This window comes from Myxocyprinus asiaticus, chromosome 12 (assembly GCF_019703515.2).
Source record: "Myxocyprinus asiaticus isolate MX2 ecotype Aquarium Trade chromosome 12, UBuf_Myxa_2, whole genome shotgun sequence".
Lineage (NCBI taxonomy): Eukaryota > Metazoa > Chordata > Actinopteri > Cypriniformes > Catostomidae > Myxocyprinus > Myxocyprinus asiaticus.
The window spans coordinates 11423775-11446806 of record NC_059355.1 but is presented as its reverse complement, the minus strand read 5'-3'; the positions used below and the strand labels follow the sequence as shown (position 1 = coordinate 11446806).

The 23032-nt window shown below is 37.0% G+C and overlaps 1 protein-coding gene across 4 annotated transcripts in view; it reads right to left on the bottom strand.

Moving 5' to 3' along the window:
• LOC127448666 (serine/threonine-protein kinase tousled-like 1-B) overlaps nt 1–23032 on the bottom strand; it is a 52159-nt gene that overhangs the window by 6171 nt on the left and 22956 nt on the right. For 2 of the 4 annotated variants that reach the window (XM_051711376.1, XM_051711378.1), the window contains 17 exons: nt 22312–22430; nt 22111–22182; nt 18840–18878; nt 18330–18405; nt 16906–16949; nt 16582–16671; nt 16400–16486; nt 10720–10812; nt 10505–10615; nt 10278–10414; nt 7551–7736; nt 4771–4837; nt 4457–4554; nt 4214–4295; nt 2037–2128; nt 1859–1948; nt 1599–1768 (listed from right to left, as the gene is read on the bottom strand). In XM_051711376.1, coding sequence (XP_051567336.1) covers nt 1599–1768; nt 1859–1948; nt 2037–2128; nt 4214–4295; nt 4457–4554; nt 4771–4837; nt 7551–7736; nt 10278–10414; nt 10505–10615; nt 10720–10812; nt 16400–16486; nt 16582–16671; nt 16906–16949; nt 18330–18405; nt 18840–18878; nt 22111–22182; nt 22312–22430 — 1653 coding nt within the window. The remainder of the gene's footprint in view (nt 1–1598; nt 1769–1858; nt 1949–2036; nt 2129–4213; nt 4296–4456; nt 4555–4770; nt 4838–7550; nt 7737–10277; nt 10415–10504; nt 10616–10719; nt 10813–16399; nt 16487–16581; nt 16672–16905; nt 16950–18329; nt 18406–18839; nt 18879–22110; nt 22183–22311; nt 22431–23032) is intronic. The other 2 variants (XM_051711377.1, XM_051711379.1) reach the window with 1 other exon arrangement.

Genomic DNA, 23032 nt, shown 5'->3' with positions numbered 1-23032 from the left:
CAAGTGCACAGTGGCCTCCATAATTCCTAAATGGAAGTTTGGAACAACCAGGACTCTTTCTAGAGCTGGCCGCCCAGCCAGACTGAGCAATCGGGGGAGAGGGGCCTTGGTAAGAGAGGTGACCAAGAACCTGATGGTCACTCTGGTTGAGCTCCAGAGATCACGTGTGGAGATGGGAGAAACTTGCAGAAGGACAACAATCACTGCAACACTACACCGATCTAACTTTATGGCAGAATGGCCAGACGGAAGCCTCTCCTCAGTGCAAGACACATAAAAGCCTGCTTGGAATTTGCAAAAAAGCACCTAAAGGATTCTCAGACTTTGTGAAACAAGATTCTCTGGTCTGATAAAACGAAGATTGAGTTGTTTGGCCTCAATTCCAAGCGTTATGTCTGGAGGAAACCAGGCACCACTTATCACCTTTGTGATGCGTCAGGGTTGAAAGAAAGCTGAACGCTAAATACAGATATATCTGCAGAGAAGAATGGCAGAAAATCCCCAAATCCAGGTTTGCAAATTTTGTCACATCATACCCAAAAAGACTTGAGGCTGCCAATGGTGCTTCAACTAAGTACTGAGTTAAGGGTCTGAATACTTAAGTCAATGTGATATTTCAGTTTTTTCTTTTTAATAAATTTACAAAGTTATCAAAATATGGGTTTTGCTTTGTCATTATGTGGTATGGAGTGTAGATTGATGTGAAAAAAAATAAAATTATTTAAAGCATTTAACATAAGGCTGAAACATAACAAAATGAGAAAAAAATGAAGGGGTCTGAATACGTTCTGAATGCACTTTATGTTGAAATTAACATTAACCAAGATTAAATAATGCTGTAAAAGTATTGTTCATTGTTAGTTCATGTTAATGTTGATAATTAAATGTTAATAAATGGAACCTTATTGTAAAGTGTTACCAAAACTTACAAGGTTGCTGCAAATTATATATGTATAACCTTTTCAAACAAGGAAATAGATCAGAAACTCTTTGATTATTTTTCTAGAAACATAATCTACTGGGTAACACAAAAAAGACTAAATCTTTCAGATAAAATGAAAAAGAACTTTTTGATGCATATAACTCTTTATAAACCAACAGAAAAACAAACAATAATGTTTTCTGTAATTTTCACAAAAAGTCTGCTACAGTTAAATGTATGTTGTTAAATTGTCAATGCAAAGAATTTTTCATCTGTTTCAGATTTTTTTTCTATTGTCTAATTTTAATATAGTAATTAAATACTCCCCAATTAAATACTTATTCAATTACTAAATTACTTACTAAATTTACTAATTACTTTAAAACTTTTACTAAAATAATAAATAAAACTTCTGTAAATACATATGGAAAAAATAAGTTTATTATTTCTGTAAATAAATCAATATTTATACTTTTATTTATGAAACACAAGACTGATAAAAAGACAAACCCTCTGAAACACCAAAATCAGTTTGTTATTTTAAATCAAGTACAACCATAACTGCAAAACTGAAAGTCCAGTCAGTTTTTTTTTTTTTTTTTGCGTGATTCCAAGTAGATCTTATGCAAATAAAGTGATTATTTGCCTGTGTGCATCGGCGTGTGTTTGTGTTCACCTGGTTTCAGGTCGTAGTGAATAATGGGTGGTTTAATTTCATTGAGGTATCGGAGGGCGTTCACTATCTGCATGATGATGGAGCGAGCCTCTTTCTCAGACATCAGCTTGTGTTGTTTGAGATAGAAATCCAGATCATTCCCCTCACAGAACTCCAGAACAGTACAGAATCTACAACAAAAAACAGTGTTAACATATCTGTAAAAACAGCAATCAGTTCATATGACAAAGGAACAGGTAAAAGTTGTCAGAGAGACTTGCGTGTCAGTGTCCAGGGAAAAGTAGTCGTAGAGTTTGACTATTCTGGGATGGTCCAGTTGCTTGTGGATTCTGTATTCTCTACAGGCATGTCTGAAGTGGAAAATGTAACATGTTTTCAATGAGAAAAGCGCATGAGTGAGAGAAAGAGAAAGAGAGAGAGAGATAATGGCAAATATACTTGTGATAGTTTTCTTTCTTCTCTTCTCTCCAGTTCTTGTTGAGCTGGTGGATTTTCACAGCAGCATATCGCTGCTCAAACAGATCAAATGCCTTCACAAAAAAACAGAACACGTGTTAATTAGGCAATAAGGAAAATTATTAAGCAAATTCATTAAGTTTCAGCCATGCGCTAGATAATTTCCGACATTAAACCAACAATACAAATGGGCCTCTATGGTGAACAGGTGTTTCACTTCCACATCATATCTATTGTGTATTTTAGCACAGCTGGAAAGTTATATTGACCAATCAACATCAAGGACCAGAACCATCTATTTAATATACATCGATCAGCCACAACAATAAAACCACTTCCCGTGCCAACAAAACAACGCCAACCCGCATCTCAGAATAGCATTCTACTCTTCTCACCACAATTGTACAGAGCGATTATCTGAGTTACCGTAGACTTTGTCAGTTCGAACCAGTCTGGCCATTCTCTGTTGACCTCTCTCATCAACAAGGCATTTCCATCTGCAGAACTGCTGCTCACTGGATGTTTTTTGTTTTTGGCACCATTTTGAGTAAATTCTAGAAACTGTTGTGTGTGAAAATCCCAGGAGCTCAGCAGTTACAGAAATACTCAAACCAGCCCGTCTGGCACCAACAATCATCCATGCGATTATCTAATGAGCAAATCATGTGGCAGCAGTGCAGTGCATAACATCATGCAGATACGGGTCAGGAGCTTCAGTTAATGTTCACATCAACCATCAGAATGGGGAAAAAATGTGATCTCAGTGATTTGGAGCGTGGCATGATTGTTGGTGCCAGATGGGCTGGTTTGAGTATTTCTGTAACTGCTGATCTCCTGGGATTTAATAAGCAACAATTAATAAGCCAAAGGTTTAATTTTCTCGAAAACTGTAAACACTGTGTTTCTGTGGCCCTTTGAAAATTTCTCTGTTTGCTTAGAACGACCGGCTTAGACCCACCCCAACAACGTCACACAACCAATGGTGAGTTGGGGCAGGATCTTTGTTAATGTTAGTTAATAAAAATACAATTGTTTATTGTTAATTCATGTTAGTTCATAGTGAATTAACTAATGTTAACATTAGAGGTTGACAGACAGTGGATTTTGCCAATACTGATATCTTAAGTGGTGGAAAAGGCTGATAATCGATTAATCGGCCATTAGTTTTTAGAAACTGAACTACAGTATATAATAATAAAAAATATCTTGTTCTTTCCTTACTATAAAGGGTACAGACATTGAGGCTGCAAAATGAATAAAATCCCAAAAGCAGTTTATTGTGCTACCAAAATCCCCAAAATAACCAGAGAAATTAAGATTTGGTGCATAACGCAAGACTTTTTACTTATTTTGAAATGACAGAGATTTGGCTCAGTTACAATGCTCTATATGTGAGTATTTACCAAATGAAGCTTTTTATAGCCTATATATATTCACCAGATGAATAGTTTTGTATGTATATATTTCACCAGATGAGGTTTATTGATTGGGAATTTAAAAAAATTAGGGGGAAAAAAATTCAAATAACATATCGGCAACTATTCATATATTTCTACCAATAAGCTACAGTTCCAAAAACTATCCATCGGTAACGATTAATCTGTAAATCCCATATATCAGTCTACTTCATTTTGATTTTAAAATTGTGTTAGCATATTATATACTGTATTAGTATAATGTTGCAATTAACATCAACCAAGATTAATAAATGCTTTGTTCATTGTTAATTTATGTTAACTAATGCAGTAAACTGCAGTGTTACCATATTTTACTATAAATATATTTTGTTAATTGTCTTTTTTTTTATTGCTTGTATTATTTTTGTTAATAATAAAATATAAAACCTTAAATATTTAAAAAAAAAATTAAATATAAAATTTTATATATAAATATAATTAAACATTTAATATAAAAAATACAAAATAAACAAATAATAAATGTAATAATATTGACTGAACATTGTTTTTATCTTTTGCCGCTGTTTTATAAAAGCAACACCCCTTATCTGTGGTAAACTCATTATAACACATAATAACAGTGTCTTGTGGCTTATTGCTTTCAAGTCAACATGAAAACAAAAGAGTCCCCATTTACTTGGTTCGCGCTCATGAGCTTTTTGTGAGCGTTTTCACTGCGCGCTATTCCAAAGAAAAAAATACCTTATAAACTTCACTGAAACCCCCTCGTCCCAGCAAGTGTAACAGGAGATATCTTTCATTTAGAGTTGGATGGTCTTTGAACCTTCAAACAACACACAAACACACACAAAATTAGGCATATTCAAAATTCTCTACCGATTTAAATACACAAATGCATCTGGAACATTTGAGATGCCTGTTTTCCTGATGAGATGCAGTTATTGGTGCGTCTATGTGTCAATTATGAGAGGGGGCTGGACTTACTGAGAGCTGTCTTCGTTGTTGATTCTTTTGAGTTCTCGAATGTGCAGATTTCTCACACGCTCCAACCGTTCCAGCTCTGCTTGGATCTCAGCCTCCTCCTTAATACACCCACCCACCCATACATGCACTTAAGTACATACTAACATACTTATGTATGAATGGTGTGCATATATTTCCAAAGACCTTCTTTACACCGAAAAGGACAAAAAGACTCTTTGAAACAGTGTTTCTGCTCGACTGCCTTTGCATGAAGCACTAATGCTGCACTTCAACCATCCACCAGTAATGCATGTGTACAGAATAGAGTGACTAACCTTTTTGAGATGCCCCAGTCTCAGTTTGAAGATTTCTTCCTGCTCATGATACTCTGCCACAGTCAACCTGCACAACCAAAACAAGTGTTAGGAACGTAATTAGGGGATGTGCAAAACCACATATTTTCGAAAACGACTAGTCGATGCATTCCTGAACAACTATCAAATAATAGCATCATCAGTGAATAATTAGGCTGATTTCGAGTCAGACCAAATCAGGGGCATTTGTTATAGGGGAAACGCAGGGGTCTCAAGACGCGTATTTAAAGGCTGGACTATTTCTAGCTTGACGTGCCATCATGTAAACGCAACGCTCATGGCAGGACACTAAAAAAAAAAAAAAAAAGTGCAAGACCTTTGCATAAAGGGGATGAATTTTAAGGCACAACTTTTCCAAGAGAACCATGCTACATAAAAGCATAGACAAATAAACCAGACAGACTAGTCATCCAACAACCGATCATCTTGACTTATTCCTAGTCACAATTATTACAACTAGTAAATATACTGTATATACTAGAGGTCGACTGATTGTGGATTTTGCCGATGCTGATAATTAAGGTGGTGGAAAAGGTAGACATATGATTAATAGGCCAATAGTATTCAAAGTCGATTTGTAGAACATAAAAACAACTCTTTCCTGACTATGATAGGCAGAGACACAGGCTACAAGGCTCCGTTCAGACTGGCACTCCAAATCTGATGTTTTTGATTATTCTATTGGAATCAATTTTCGATCTTATTTAGTAAGACTGATTAATCGATTATTGGCCTTTTCTACCACCTTAGTTTCCGGTCTTGGCAAAATTCACTATCGGTTGCCCTCTACTCTGTATGAGTATCTTTGCATTAGGGCTGCCCCCTGATAGTCGACCAAATGTTAGTCAATGAGAAGAGTCTTGGTCAACCAAGTTTTGATTGGTCGAAGAAGAAAAAAAAAAAAAAAAAAAAACACCACAGGAAACCGACGAACCGCTGGTTGGACGTTAGGTGGTACTATGGGGTAATTTTTGTTAAGCAGGGTTAGGGTTAACCCTACACCTTGATTTCAAACTTTGAACTTTATTTTTTATTTATTTTAACTAAAAATTCAAATGAAACTGGAAAAATATAAGTGCAATTAAAATGTGTGTTGTTCAACTTCTTGATGGCTTTACAACAGTTGTCAACATCTCTCTGGCAAAGAACCTACTTCATCTGTGCATTCTCTACCCGTCGGGTATTTTGTTGTCCGGGAAAATACATCATGTGGGTGAATAAATTTGTTTTGTTCCCTCCTTCACGATATATATATATATATATATATATATATATATCCAATATATCTCTCTCTCACAATATCCAATTACATCGGCAACCCTTGGGTTGAGGGATCGAACTTAAATCAAATACATTTCTAAATTCAAATTGCACTCCAAACAAAACAAAAAAGCATTAAAATTAAAATAACGAAGTGATAAAAGAATATATATATATACACACACACATATAAGTAACCACCTTTCCATTTACCGTCAGGCAAGTATCCGTGCAGGCGGAAAATTACTTACACAAATGAAGACATAAAAACAATTATAAATGCAAAAATAATAATTATGATGATAATAATCACTGAAATATAAATCATGGTTCGAGGTGAACGTGTTTGTATTATTTTATGTTTTAATCACAGATGTATAGACTGCAGAGTTGCATTCAAAATGAACTGCTCTGAGGAAATAAAGTGAACTGAATTCAAAGCACCTCCTGAGCGGAGATGTCCGAGGTCATTTGCAGCACTCAGACAATACTGTTCTTGCAACAAAAAAAATAAATAAAAAATTCCGCAGACAGAAACAAAGAAAGAGTGAGAAACTTTTACATACATGTGTTTCACGAGACTGCACGCCTCCGTACAAACATACATGCACATAGATGGCTTTCTGTCATCTGTTATTAAATAATATAATAAAGTGTGTTTCTTCAAGCACGTTTCTGTGTCTCTACAGGCAAATTATTTGTAATATTTATTTGATAATAATAATAGCCTAATAATAATAATAATAATAATAATAATTTTATACATTTAATGGGAAAACGAGCCAAATATCATCTTGACATAGTCATCACCATCGTTGATCCCCGAGATCATCGTCTGTCAGCACAACCCTAATGTGGATTTCTCTCTATAAATTAACTAAATGTTCAGACAGTCTCCTTGCTGGTTTTTCCGACACATTCAGAATCATTACCGCTTTTGCCAGTGTCACTGCGGCTCGCTTGGTACGTGTGCTTGTAAAATGTATATTTGAAAGGCTCATTATTACTGTTTATTATTTCTCTGTAATGTAGAACAGTGTTAACAATGTTACTTATAACATTCTTTCTCAGCCCTGGAACTCAAACCATTTTCTGATGCCCCCTCAAAAAATATATAAGTAATTAAATTAATATCATAAACGTGCGACAAGTCAACTAATGGCTTAAATTAATGCCTACTAGTCGACTAGGAATATCTTTGGTCGGGGGCAGCCCTACTTTGCATACCTAAATATCAAACCAAGTAGCTTTTCAAATACTTTTGGAGCCACTGTACACATAATACAACTTAACCAGTGAGATGAACATAAAATTGCTGATTTTACACAATATTCATCAGGGAAGCAGGTAAGGTTATTAATACCAATAATATTAAAATGCCCAAATATCAGCCGATATATTGGTCTACTGCCATTTACAACAACAGAGCATGTGCACTCTGTGTGTGTGTTCGTGTGTTTTAGCACGTGCTAGTGTCTCACAGTGAAGGTAGACTCGGTTTGAGGAAGGGGTCGTTGTCAGCTCCGTTGACGGCTTTGGTCTTTCTCTGTTTGGACTCGTTGGGGCTGGGGCTCTGAGAGGAGGGCGTGCTGGGAGGTTTGCGTTTTGCTAGAAGTTTCCGCTGCCTCTCGATTTCTTCCCTTTGCTGGTTAATCCACTCCTGCTGCCTGTTGACACATTAAAAACCTGAATAACAACAATAACAATTTTCTGCATTTGCATGCGTGTCATTTACATATGCAAATGTAAAACTGCCACAACTCCAACCTCAACTTTTTGATTAATTACAAACAAAATGTAACATTACACCAGTGTCAGACATTAACTTTTACATTTAGGGGCAATATTGGCCCCCTGGACAAGATTTTCAGTGGCATTTTTTTTCCTGTTTATGGGGGCATAGTTTTTTTTCTAACCATTTATAACTGTTTATATCAAACACTTCAATTTAATTGATTCATCAATACAAATTTATTTGAAAAAAATTGAGAATTGATTAGAACTAAATAAGATTAAATTCATATTTTAAGCCATGACATGTATAACTAGGACTATAATAAATTATTAAGAACTTGCTACTAGATGTAACAATAACAAGGGCATTTTTTGCCCACAAATTTTGAATTTCGGGGGCATTTTTGGTGGCATTTATATAATGGCAGCTAAGCAGATGTCTACAAATGTGACAATTTTGTTTGTATTCCATATGTAACATTTGGGATAAATTTACTTTAATATGAACTTGAACAGTCAAATCAAATTTCAAAAAGGCTAAACAGACAATAATAATTAATTTTAGATGTGTTTTGTGTAAAACTAATCTCATGCAAGTCATGACAACTTTTATTTTTTGTTTTTTTTTTAAACTGAAAGAATCAGAAAGGAACAAAATGTGCATCAAACTCAACCATCGTTATTCAATTAATTGTGCCCTTATTTGTAGCTCTCAATCAAAATAGATATTTAAAGTTTGTAGACACAAAGCCTTGTCTGAAAGTTTAGTAATTTTTTAAAGTTTGAAGTTTGATGGATACACAGACATTACAGTAAAACAAACAACCAGCTAGCTAGATACAAAGTCAGCATGTAGCTACGCATTAATAGCATGTCGTTAGGTACTGCCAGCATGTTTTAGCATGTAGCTATGCATTGCTAGCATGTTGCTAGCATATTTTAGCATGAACCTAGGCATTACAAGCATGTTGCTAAGCATTTCTAGTATGTTTAGCTGGTTTCTAGGGTGTTCTGGCTAGTTGCTAGGGTGTTTTGGCATGTTGCTAGGCATTGCTAGCACATTTTTGCTAGTTACTAGGCGTTGCTAGCATGTTTGGGGGAGAGAGAGAGAGAGAGAGAGAGAGAGAGAGAGAGAGAGAGAGAGAGAGAGAGAGAGAGAGCATATTAAAGCAGACAGGCCACTTCTATTAAAATAACAACGGCAAAGCCTTTTTAGCCAGTCAGTCCACTGACGGACATCTTTGGAACGTTTCCAGCAGATATTTTTCTATGTAAACAAGCGGCATGACAGTGCAGCTCCTATCTACTAGAAAGGGGAAAGACCAAAATCTCCACAATGGTGGGTGAAGATTACGATCAGTAAAATATAACAACAATGGTATCATAAATTGTGCTTTACCTCAGATCACACTAAAAAACGAAATTTTCCCATCTTGTATAGCTAATGTGCATGCACATTCTCGAGTTGATTGACAGGCGATGTCTATATCTAAAAGGTGATTGGCTCTTTTACCTGAAAGGCAGGACTTCCTTTCAACATCCGTTGACCGTTGGGCATTCCAATTTCTCCCATTCATTTTAATAGAAGTGACAAGTCACTGCTAAATAGTCTCTGCCAACGGTCAACGGATGTAGAAAGGAAGTACTGCATTACAGTTAAAAGAGCCAATCACCTATTAGATATAGACATCGCCTGTCAATCAACTAAAAAACGGATGCGCATTAGCTATACAAGACGGGAAAATTGTGGTTTTTAGCGTAATATGAGGTAAAGCAGCACAATTTATGATTCCAGTATTGTCAAATTGTATTGCTAATTTGACATATGTTCTTTGATCGTAATCTTGACCAAAAAATTGAGATTTCGGCCTTTCCCCATTCAAGTAGCTAGGAGCTGCACTGTCATGACTGGAAATAGCCTCCCTTAGAGCATTCCAAAGATGGCCGAATAACTAGATTCTAGGCACTGCTAGCATGTTTAGAGATAGATAAAGAGAGAGAGTAGTGCAGAGCATGAAACCTTGTGTATGCTTGTTTACATTTGAATTGTCAAGCATTTCTAGCATGTTGCTAACATATTTTAGCATTAAGCTAGGCGTTGCTGCTAGCATGTTGCTAAACATTTTTTAGTAGGTTTCAGCTGATTGCTACAGTGTTCTGGCTAGTTATTAGGGTGTTTTGGATTGTTGCTAGGCATTGCAAACACATTTTTGCTAGTTGCTAGGGTGTTCTGGCTAGTTGCAAGGAATTGCTAGCATGTTTAGAGAGAGAGAGATAAATGAGAGAGAAAGAGAGACAGTAGCATAGAGCATATTAAAAGCCTTGTGTAGGTTAGTTTACATAAGAAATTTTGATAATTGGAGTTCTGGCTCAGCTGACCATTCCATCAATTGAAGTTACAAGATTTAAGTTTTTGGCCAGAATAAGCTGCAATCTGGACCAGACTTTGCGCCGTTAGTCAGCAAGAATCTTACTTGACCAGGTTCTGGAAGGCATATCCATCTGTCCACTGCTCCGAGTAAGACGCTCCATGCCGGACTGTCGTAAAGTGTCCCAGACGCAGTCGGTCCTGCATGCTCTTCTCACGGCACGACTGCTTCTCTTGAGTGCTCTAACCAGACGAGAACATACTCGAGACTCACTCGACAACCACCAGCAAAATGAGACGCAAGTCTCTGAGAGGGCATTGAATGCAGCTCACCTTCTCAATTAGCAGTTTTTTACTCATGGTAGTGCATTTGTTTAGACGCTCCTTGAAACGTTCCAGCAGTTTCTGCTGTTCGTCTATCTGTCTACGGAGGTCACAGTTTGCCTTCAGAGAAAACATCGCAGTGCACTTAACATCTAAATTCGTTTTTGTGACTTGCAAAAAGCATGAACTGAAGGACAAGCGACACTCATCTGTTTGTTACTCACCCTGAGCAGATCATCTATTCTACCCTCTTTCTTCTCAAGGTCAAGATTCTTATTGCTCTCAAGTGCAGCCAGCTTCAACAGTGTCAGATCCGTCTGAGAGCAGAAAACAAAGAGACAGAGTAATAAATTCAGTCAGAGTATTAAAACGTCAGATATTATATCCAATACATGTCAGCATGTGTGATCAATAGTAAGAAGTGCACATTAAAACAGTATCAGAGTATGCTGAAACAAATTAAATGCTTTGAATTTAAATTATTTAATCATGAACATCGTTTCTACATGAATCAATTAAGTCACATCAACATTTCCTCTTGGTTTAGTTCATTAATTCTTTGTCAGAAAACAATTTGTTCATGTAACTTCAACAAAACTGAATAAAGTTATTATTAAATGACCCAATTAAGAAGCCTCAAATTGATTGTGTCCCAAACATAATTCATTCCTTCAATTTTACTTTTGTCACATCACTGATTTGTTTCAACATTGAACATGAAAAATAATAATATTAAACACCATTAAGTATCCCCCTTTTCTCATCTTGCTCAAAAATAAAATAACACTTAATTTAAAAAAATAAATAATTCTCTCTGCTTCAAGTCCCATGCAAAGCAAGCATACTACAAATCCCCTGCCCAGTTTCAGTTATGTCAACAAAAAGTATTCATGAAGTACCAACATAAATGGATTTTGTGTAAACTTCGGTTTAAAAAAATTTAAGTAGATTGAATGCAATGAACTTTTGTTCAAGAATTGTGTTGTATTAACTCATTTTAATGAAGTAAATTAAATAGTAAAATAATTTTTGCGCTGTTGAACATGCATGATTGGTTCATGTTCACCCTACATAACGTAATCTAGTAGAGTGTACTTTTTGTTTTTTGGATTTTTTCCCCTTTTTCACCCAATTTGGAATGCCCAATTCCCAGTGCACTTTTAAGTCCTCGAGGTCACGTTGCCTCAATCCGGGTGGTGGAGGATGCATCCCAGTTGCCTCCGCGTCTGAGGCCATCAACCCGCGCATCTTATCACCTGGCTTGTTGAGTGCGTTGCCACGGAACCAACCACGCCATCCGTGCTCAACTCACCACGTGCCCCACCGAGAACGAACCACATTATAGCGACCATGAGGAGGTTACCCCATGTGATTCAACCCTCCCTAGCAACCGGGCCAATTGGTTGCTTAGGAAACCTGGCTGGAGTCACTCAGCACGCCCTGGGATTCAAACTAGCGAACTCCAGGGGTGGTAGCCAGCGTCTTTTACCACTGAGCCACCCAGGCCCCACGCAGTGTGTACATTTTAGACAAATTACATAAACGAAAGCAAAGAAAAGTTTAGAAGAGAAACACAATATTGCTGTGTAGATCAGATATATGATTTAATAAATCGGGAAAAACTGTGTTTTCCTGGGGGGGGGGGGGGAATGGTTTCAGTGTTTGTAGTGTCAAGTTTAAAAGGGATAGTTCACCCAAAAATGAAAATTACTCACCCTCATGTCAATCCGAACATGTATGACTCTTATGCGGAGCACAAAAGATATTGTAATGAATATTGCGGAACATCTTTTCAATACAACAGCAGTGGATAGTGACTCACTTTAAAGCTAAAAAGGACCAAAAGTATAAAAGTAGTCGATGCAACTCATACGTCATTTTCCAAGTCTTCTAAAGGCATACGACTTTTTGGTAAGAAACTCAAAATCTTGACGTCTGTTGCGCATTCACGAGTGCCCTAACAGAACAGCGCTTTATTCTCTAATAGTGCTATTAGTGAACATGCAACGGACGTCAAGATTTTAATTGAAAATTAATTTTAAAATAATTGGGATGTTTCTCACTAAAATAGGGATGTGAGGGGAGTCGCGTGGCGCCATGCGAGGGTTGGCCGTGTGAACGGCGAGCTCTGCGCACTGTTAGTTTTTAATACTTTTTAGTTCATAAACCGGTTTGATTCTATACACCCTGATCCATAACTGTTCTATGAAGACAATATGTCAAAGAATTCAAACTCTTCAGGCACTGGAGACATTAAAAGACACTTACGGGTTCAATCTGATACCCCAGGCAGGGCTGCAGACCAGGGACTCGGTTTGGATGGTGCGGCAGGAGAAATTCAGTGTCAACTGGCGAGTATGTCTGTGATGCTGGCGAAGGTCATCGCAGACTTGGAGGATCTTGCTGCAATATGTCGATCGATCACTTCCATAGAGACTAAATTCTCGGAGTTGGTTACAAGAATCGGGGACGTCGAGAAACGGATAGATTATCTGGAGTCATCAGAGAGGGAACTAGCTGCTAATCTGCTAGCGACCAAGGTGGACTTGGAACGCATTTTGGAAAAATTGGAAGACCTTGAGAATTATAGCTGGCGAAACAACGTCCGAATTCTTGGAATTCCTGAGCATGAGGAAGGTCGAGATATGGTAAAATTCCTAGACGAGCTCTTCCCGAGTCTGCTCGACAAAACAGGCCATAGGCTGGAAATCGAGCGAGCGAACAGAGTTCCAGCGCTGCGATCGGCAGAGAGTGACAGGCCCCGATCAATTCTGGCCAAATTTCTAAGATCATCCGATAAAGATCTTGTGTTACCCAAGGCGAGGAGTAAAGGAAGGCTTTCTTGGAAGAACCACAACATTTTCTTGTTCCCAGACTTTGCGAATTTGACAAGAGAGAAACGTGATCGATTCAAGGAATGCAAGAAACTCTTACATCATCGGAAGGTCACTTTTGCACTGATGTTCCTGCCCAAATTGAGAATAGATACTAAGGATGGCTGTAAAACATTCACATGCCCACAGCAAGCATTATCCTTCATAGAGTCAATGGAGTGAGTTATTGTGTGATGCAGCCGACTGGACCTGACTCACTGAACATTCACTTGACTGTTCGAAGAACTGAGCACCTTTTTTGTTTTTGTGCTGATTCTGCCTAGCGGCTGGAGTTTGTTTTGTGAAGGAACACACCTTCGGAACAGTTATGTGGAGGAATTTACACGTCTTTGAGTTTATCCCACCTATTGGCTGGATAAAACTGGAGTTTAGAGGTGTTGCTACATACGGAGAAAAATAAATCATACAGTTGGCGCTTTAATGTATCCCTTTTACAAAATCCTGAATTCCAACAAATGTTAAAGGCTGAAATCAATGTTTATATGGAGACCAACTGGTCCTCAGTATCCTCTGTGGGCGTGGCTTGGGAGGCACTTAAGGCGGTTCTTAGGGGTCGGATCATACAGTATGTCTCATTCATCAAAAAATCCAAAGCAAAAGAACTTGTGGAATTAGAAGGGAATATTAAAAGTGCCGAGGAAGAGCTGAAGCGCCGAATGTCATCCAATGGCCTCAGCGAATTGACCCGATTGAAATACAGATATAATATTATTTTGTCACGGAAGGTAGAGTTTTGGCTGTTCAGGCCAAGACATGATTCGGGGGATAAAGCAGGGAAGCTATTGGCTAGATATATAAAGCAGAGAGAGTCTTTTTCTGCCATTCCCTCAGTGAAAACTGCTAGTGGTGAAATATTTAACTCGGCCATTGATATTAATAATGCTTTTCAATCATTTTATCTTGATCTTTATAGTTCCACGTCTTAGTCTACTGCTGAAGGTATTAGAAACTTTGTGGAACCATTAGATCTCCCTAAACTGACCACTGAGCAAAAAAATTATCTTGATTCTGAGATAATCTTGACGAGGTAATTAAGGCCCCGCCTACAGGCAAGGCTCCGGGGCCAGATGGCTTTGCCGCTGAATTTTTTCGATCTTACACTACAGAACTGGCTCCACTTTTGTTAGAAGTTTATACGGAATCATTAAAGAATGGAAAGCTTCCGCCAACCATAACACAAGCCTGGACCAGTCTGATTCTTAAAAAGGACAAAGATCCAAGCAAATGTAAGAGTTACCGTCCAATTTCCCTGATCCAGCTAGACATTAAAATTTTGTCCAAAATTTTGGCTAACCGATTAAGTTATGACATCTCTTATACATACAGATCAGGTGGGGTTCACTCGGGGCTGCAGCTCTTCTGATAACATTAGGCGTTTCACCAATACCATGTGGTCAGTGGCTAATGATCAGACTCCGGTCGCTGCCATCTCACTAGACACCAAAAAGGGATTCTTTTTAAGGTTTTGGAAATATACGGGTTCGGGAGTACATTTATTGGTTGGATTAAGTTACTATATATACACCCGGTAGCGGGGGTACAAGTAAATGGATTAATTTCATATTATTTTACTCTGGATACGGGCGCCCAGCAGGGTTGCCCTCTTTCCCCATTATTGTTCTGTCTTGCCCTGGAACCATTAGCAGCCGCAATAAGAAAGGAGGATGATTTTCCAGGGGTGATGGCAGGAGGTGTGGTGCATAAGCTTCTGCTTTACGCAGATTATATTTTATTATTAATCTCTGACCCCATTAGATCTATGCCTTGCCTCCACAGGATCATTCATTAGTTCTCTAAATTCTCAGGTTACAGAGTCAATTGGTCTAAATCCAAAACTTTGGCTCTGACAGCGTACTGTCCATTAACGGTTTTTCAATCGGGTGCCTTCCAGTGGCCCAAACAGGGCATTTAATTAGGCATTTTATTCCCAGCAAATTTTAGTGATTTAGTTAGTTAATTTTGACCCTTTAATAAAAAGGTTTGAGTGATGTGAGCAGGTGGACTTCATTACATTTATCCATGACTGGGAAGGTTAATGTTGTTAAAATGATTTCTATTCCAAAATTCAACTACCTGTTACAGTCTCTCCCTGTAGATGTCCCCCTCTCTCATTTCAAGCAATTTGATAGCACAGCGAAGTCCTTTATTTGGAATGGTAAACGTCCCAGATTACATTTCAAGAAGTTACACAGGCTGATTGACAAAGGTGGGCTAGGCCTACCCAAGATTGTTTTATTATTATGCATTCAGTCTCAGAAATTTGGCTTATTGGTCGCTTCCACCTGAGAGAGCCCCTCCCAGGTTTTGTATTGAACAGGAAGTTCTTGCCCCAATTTTGCCATTGCAAAGCCTATCAAACTAACCAGAGAAGTTAAGCCATGGAGTATTTCTGTACAGTGTTCCATATCAGCAGGAAAATGCACATTCAAGAACGGTTAGCGGAACCAAAAGTCACCAAAACGTTTTTTTTTTTTTTTTTTTTTTTTAAATGGAACCGGTTCTATAGAAGACCTGAAGAACCAACAACAGCAAATATGCACATCAAGAACACGTGTCTGAGGAGGTCAGAAGATACCAGCATATGTATAACTCGAGTCTGAAGGAATATACAGACATCTTTATGGTCAGTCCTAGTGCAGATGTGTCAACTGCACACACAGTCAAAAGAAGTATACTTCTGAAAGGCTGAGCATTCAACTGTACACAGACGCAAAGTCAAAACCGAAGTATACTTTGGGCTTAATTTACACCAAAAACTTCTGTATGCCTTCAGAAGTCTTGGAATATGACACAGTTATTATATACTATTATACATATTATAATATTTTGGGGTCTTTTTTAATCTATAAATTGAGTCACTATCAACTGCCATTGGGTTGAAAAGATGATCAAGACATTCATTAAAATACCTCCTTTTGTGTTCTGCATAAAAATGAAAGTAACAGAGGTTTGGAATGACATGAGGGTGAGTAAATTATAACAGAACTTTTATTTTTGATGTACGTGTTACCTGTACACTTCTGCTGCTCAACTGTTTCAGGTTCATCGTGTGATCTGTGAAACACAGGCTGGTAGGTGACGAGCTGTTCTGTCTCACCTGCAGAGTGGCAAACAATGACATTAAGAAATAAACATCCAAAATGGCTGCTTATATGTTACAATCCTCCCAAAACATCAAACATTAGCACTTACAATGGACCCGGGTGCAGAGTGAGAGTTCTGTGGAGAGCGCAGGACCGGAGGAAGACCCCTGACCGGACTTGATCCGTTTCCACCTTGGAACTACAGGAAGAGATATGCTGTTGTTTTACAGCACCAAAAAAAGAACATACTAACAGAAAATTATGCAATTTCATAGCTACAACAATAACTACAAGTTGAAGCATATTTATTAAAGTCAGCGCTCATTAGAAGATGAAAAACCAGCAGTGCTCTGACTAAAAGCTCTCAAAACCTGCCTTATATTTAATACAGAGTTGACTGAACACTGACTCATCCACACACAGATTTACTCACATCAAAATAATCGCTGATCTTGGGCCCTCGGCCGGAAGACTTTCCTGAGAAGTAAAAATAAAAATAAAAATTAATTTCCGTGCTAAACATTAAATGTGGTATATTTCAAGAAAAATTAAACGTGTGATTCTGTTTAAAGATGCTGGATGTTTACGACAAGTCAGGTCTGCCAACAAATTTAGTCTTCAAACGAACTGTTACACAAACAAATTTTTCTTATTAAAAGGTATTTTAATGGTACATGAAAGGCACAAAGCCTTTTTGGGTTTTGATGAGAAACAACCTGAAACTAAAGTCATTTTTCAGTGAAAATCTCACTCACAGTGAGAGCTTGTATAGCTTAGCACTTAAAAACAAGTTTTCTAGCTTCTCTTATATCGCTCATGAACACATTAAGGACATGTAGATTATCACTCAAAAATGACTACATTTCTGGTTCTTTCCCACCGAAACCTAACTTATGCCTTCAGAAGATACTGAACATGATGCACAAGCCATGTGGACTACTTCTATAATCCTTCTGGATGCTATTTTAAGCTTTAAAGGGATAGTTCACCCAAAAATGAAAAATATCGTCATTTACCCACATGCCATCCCAGATGTGTATGACTTTCTTCTTCTGACTCCAGGGGTTTAATCCATATCATTAGAAGCGATATGATAGGTATAGGTGAGAAATAGATAAATATTTAAGTCCTTTTCAAAATAAATCTCCACTTTCACTTTTACTTCCACATTCGTGCACATCACAACCTACCGGGCTGTTGTGCATAAATTCTTTATTCTTTTCCTTTCCTTTATCCCTCCATTTTTTCTTTCTCCTCACTTAACAGTTGGTGGCAAATAGCGATATGCACAAAGAATGCGACTCACCAAAAAAAACAGAAGAACTCAGTCTTTTCGTGAACACACAGGCTGGTCGAAAGTGGAGATTTATAGTAAAAAAGTATTTTGATATTGATCTGTTTCTCACCCACACCTATCATATCGCTTCTGAAGACTTGGATTAAACTACTGGAGTCTGATGGATTACTTTTATGCTGCCTTTATGTGCTTTTTGGAGCTTCAAAGTTTTGGTCACCATTCACTTGCATTGGATTAACAGAGCTGAGATATTCTTCTAAAAATCTTAATTTGTGTTCTGCAGAAGAGAGAAAGTCTTACACATCTGGGATGGCATGAGGGTGAGTAAATGTGAGAATTTCCATTTTTTGGGTGAACTTTTCCTTTAAAGTGGGTCATTATCCAGTGCCAATGTATTGGAAAGAATGAGATATACATAAAAATAAACGTGTTTTGCATAAGAAAGTTAAGTCACACAGGTTTAGAACAATATAAGTATATTATGACAGAATTTTCATTTTTTGTGTGAACTTTTTTCTTTAATGAGTAATTTATCCACAGGCACAGAAAGTTCTCGTTACCTTGACTGCTCTCTGACTGGTTATCAACTTTCCTCTTCCTTCCCCTGGATGACTCTGAGTGCTTCTTTTCCGGAGTCTTGGGAGAACAGGGAGTAATACTCTTTTCAATCAATACTTCTATTCACAAAATCAATACAATCAATATTAATGGTTTAGGTAAACTCCATTTGAAGGTGAATTCAGGCCTCAAAGAGGTTCTAAAAACCTTAAAAGGAATAGCGCACCAAAAATGTAGATGTTAAGCAGACTGACAGCCTCAGTTACCATTCTTTTTTAATTGTATGGAAAAAAGATACAATGAAAGTGAATGGTGACTGAGGCTAACACTCTGTCTAACATGCCCTTTTGTCTTCCACGAAAGAAAGTCATACGAGTTTAGACCAAAATTTTTTGGTGAATTATTGCTTTATCAAACAACAGGCCTTCCCGACAGGTAGTGTACCTTTTATTGACCAAAATTATAATATATAAAATCACACACAACATTGAGAAAATCATCAGAAAACATACTGAATATGCAGGTGATCCTCCCTTCTTTATGTCCGAGTTCTTTATGGGGCAGAAAGATAAATATTACAATTCAAAAATGCAAAAAAAATAGCTGAACCTTATCTGTAGGATTTAAAATAGCAGAATACAATCCACAGGATGATTTGTGGGGGGGGGGCGGGGTAATTTGTTCAAAACATGTGTCCATTTTTTTTTTATATATCAGTGTGATATGTTCACAATATACTATTTTTTGCTATTTCAGGACAGAAACTCAATTTGTTACATTACATGTTATATAGCTAGTATCTTAAAGCGGCAGAACCTTTCTTTTAATTTCGACACTATGTATTAGAGGCAGACTGATATTATCGGTTTTACCAATTAATCTATGCCGATAATTGATTTGTGGGAACAGTTATCAAATCTATGCTGATATTTGATTTTATTATTATTTCTGTGTTCCTCTGTAGTCGCCGCTGGAGGATACTACAGTTAGAACGGTTTAGTTCTACAGTATAACAGCAGCCTCTAGAGGAGAAATAAAAATAATAACGTGGGAATTTGCTATATCTAAATATTTCATAATATTATTCATCCATATTTTTTCCCTTAGTTTTTTCCCTCATATTTTGTTTTGATTAGATAATCAAGTGTTCTAAATTGAAGTGAGAGCATGCAAAGAAAAATGCGAATATATTAAGGGATATATATATATATATATATATATATATATATATATATATATATATATATATATATATATATATATATATAATATATATATATATATAAATACACACACACACAGGGTTGGGGAGTAACAATACATGTAACGAGATTACGCATTTAAAATACAAAATATTAGTAACTACTCCACTACAGTTACAATTGAAATAATTGGTAATTAGAATACAGTTACATTCAAAAAGTATTTTGATTACTGAAGAGATTACTTTGCATTTTATTGCAATTTGTTTCATTTAATATTTAGTCCTTTCAGATGGAAAACATTTATACATATAAATGATGCGATCCAAAGTGAATTTGAACAGCGGTGAAACACTTTCTTATGATGTGTTACATTCATACGAGCAGACAGAGAAGTAAGTTTGAAGTAAGTTTGGAGCAGAAGAAATAGAAATAAACCTTGTGTAAATTGTCAGCTTTATGCTAAGCTAAAATGCTATTTCTAGCCATTTTACATGCACATTACAGGTACGATCATATTTTATCAAGTAAATTCGCTTTGGATCATAATTTGTTTTTTTCTAGTAAGACCTTTGATATTAGGGCAAAAATCTTATTCTTGATAACTTTTTTTATTGTTTTCCTGTAAAAATATCTAAAAATCCTTCAGATCAATTTGATTTATCTTGTTTTAGAAACAACACTGCATAAGATATTTAGGTTTTTCAAAGAATGTATTTTTAACATGTATATTTTGTCTTACTGTACTGGCAGAGTTTTTATAGTCAAAACAAGTGAAAAAAATCTACAAGGTGCTGAAGAAGTAATCCAAAGTATTTAGAATACGTTACTGACCTTGAGTAATCTAACGGAATGCGTTACAAATTACATTTTACAGCATGTATTCTGTAATCTGTAGTGGAATACATTTAAAAATTAACCCTCCCAACCCTGTATGTATATATATGTATAGTTGAAGTCAGAAGTTTACATACACTTAGGTTGAAGTCATTAAAACTAATTTATTAACCACCCCACAGACTTAATATTAACGAACTACAGTTTTGGCAAGTCATTTAGGACATCAACTTTGTGCATGACACGAGACATTTTTTTAAAAAATTGTTTACAGACAGATTGTTTCACTTTTAATTGACTATATCACAATTCCAGTGGGTCAGAAGTTTACATACACTAAGTTAACTGTGCCTTTAAGCAGCTTGGAAAATTCCAGAAAATGATGTCAAGCCTTTAGACAATTAGCCAATTAGCTTCTGATAGGAGGTGTACCTGTGGATGCATTTTAAGGCCTACCTTCAAACTCAGTGCCTCTTTGCTTGACATCATGGGAAAATCAAAAGAAATCAGCCAAGAGCACAGAAAAAAATTGGAGGACCTCCTCATGTCTGGTTCATCATTGGGATCAATTTCCAAATGCCTGAAGGTACCACGTTCATCTGTACAAACAATAGTACGCAGGTATGAACACCATGGGACCACGCAGCCATTATACCGCTCAGGCAGGAGACGCATTCTGTCTCCTAGAGATGAACGTAGTTTGGTGCGAAAAGTGCAAATCACTCCCAGAACAACAGCAAAGGACCTTGTGAAGATGCTGGAGGAAACAGGTTGACAAGTATCTATATCCACAGTAAAACGAGTCCTATATCGACATAACATTGAAAGGCTGCTCAGCAAGGAAGAAGCCATTGCTCCAAAATCGCCTAACTACAGTTAGCAAGTGCACATGGGGACAAAGATCTTACTTTTGGGAGAAATTTCCTCTGGTCTGATGGAATAAAAATCAAACTTTTTGGCCATAATGACCATCGTTATGTTTGGAGGAAAAAGGGTGAGATTTGCAAGCCGAAGAACACCATCCCAACCGTGAAGCATGGGGGTGGCAGCATCATGTTGTGGGGGTGCTTTGCTGCAGGAGGGACTGGTCCACTTCACAAAATAGATGGAATCATGAGGAAGGAAAATTATGTGGCTATATTGAAGCAACATCTCAAAACAACAGCCATTAAGTTAAAGCTCAGTTGCAAATGGGTCTTCAAATGGCCAATGACCCCAAGCATACCTCCAAAGTTGTGGCAAAATGGCTTAAGGACAACAAAGTCAAGGTATTGGAGTGGCCAGCACAAAGCCCTATTTGGCTAAGGTGTATGTAAACTTCTGACTTCAACTCAATACACACACACACACACACACACACACACACACACACACACACAGATATATACAGTACATATGTATATATATATGTGCACCATATTTAATTTTTTTTCTGGCTAATATTTGGTTGAACAATAAACTGCATCTTGGACTCTTGTAGCCTCTATATCTGTGCCCGTCGTAGTAACGAAAGACTACAATGTTTTTTTTAACATTCTATAAATCAATTTTAAAAATGATCTGCCGATTAATCGATTAACTGCCTTGTCCACCACCTTTGTTACTGGTATCGGCAAAATCCACTACCGGTTGACTTCTAATACGCAATCTGTATACACGAATTTACGCTTGTAAGCTGAAACTGAATCAGTAAGTGGAACACATTTGTCCCACATTTTTGAGTGTGTATGAGTGTAATATTGACCTCTGACTCCTTATCGCTGGATGACCCCAGACTGCCAAAACTGTGACTGGAACATTCATTATTATTTAAACCCTGAAAAGAAACAGATCCACATCAAGACGGGTTTGGTGCATGCCATGAGATCATGAGGAAGTGCACACTCGTATAATAAGAGTGTCGCCCTGCATGTGCATATTTTGTGTTTGCGTGTCTGTTTATTACTTTAGCTCCACCGCTGGCACTCCCAGTGCTTCCTCCTGTGTTTCCACTAACTGCACCAATGAAACGCGCTTCCAAAAGCTCCTGCCTGCGTGGATCCAGAGAATGGAGTTCATCCATACCTACAACACATACATACACATGTCAATTACACATGTTCAGGACAGCTGAGGTGTGATCATGGTGACATCATCCTGGAATTTCACAAGCCCATCAAGTCATTGTTTCATGATTTTATGCCACCCTAAGTATTTTTTATTGTAATTGCACTTGACAAATCTGACTGTACAGATTATAATAATGTACAGGACTTTAGTCATATCTGTAGCAATCGAAAAAGCTGGTTTAATTGTAAGATATTTATTACATCCATTTCAAAATAATAAAATGTTTTCCCACAATTTTTCACTAAATAAACAAGGGAGAATGAGTTTTAATCATTTTCATTAATACACACTTTTATATTTAGCCTATATTTATATTTTATATACAATGAAACACAATAGCTTAATAAATAGCATTATAAACCATATATTTTAAAGTGTGCAAAAACCATTCGACTTATTTTTTGGAACCTAGTTAAATATTGCATAATATTACATTTAGGGAAATCAATCAATTAGAATTTGTAATCAAATTATTTGATATTAATTGCATATATAAATATTTGCTGAGAAAGCCGCTTAATTAAATACCTAATGATCAATTAATTATAAATTGTTAT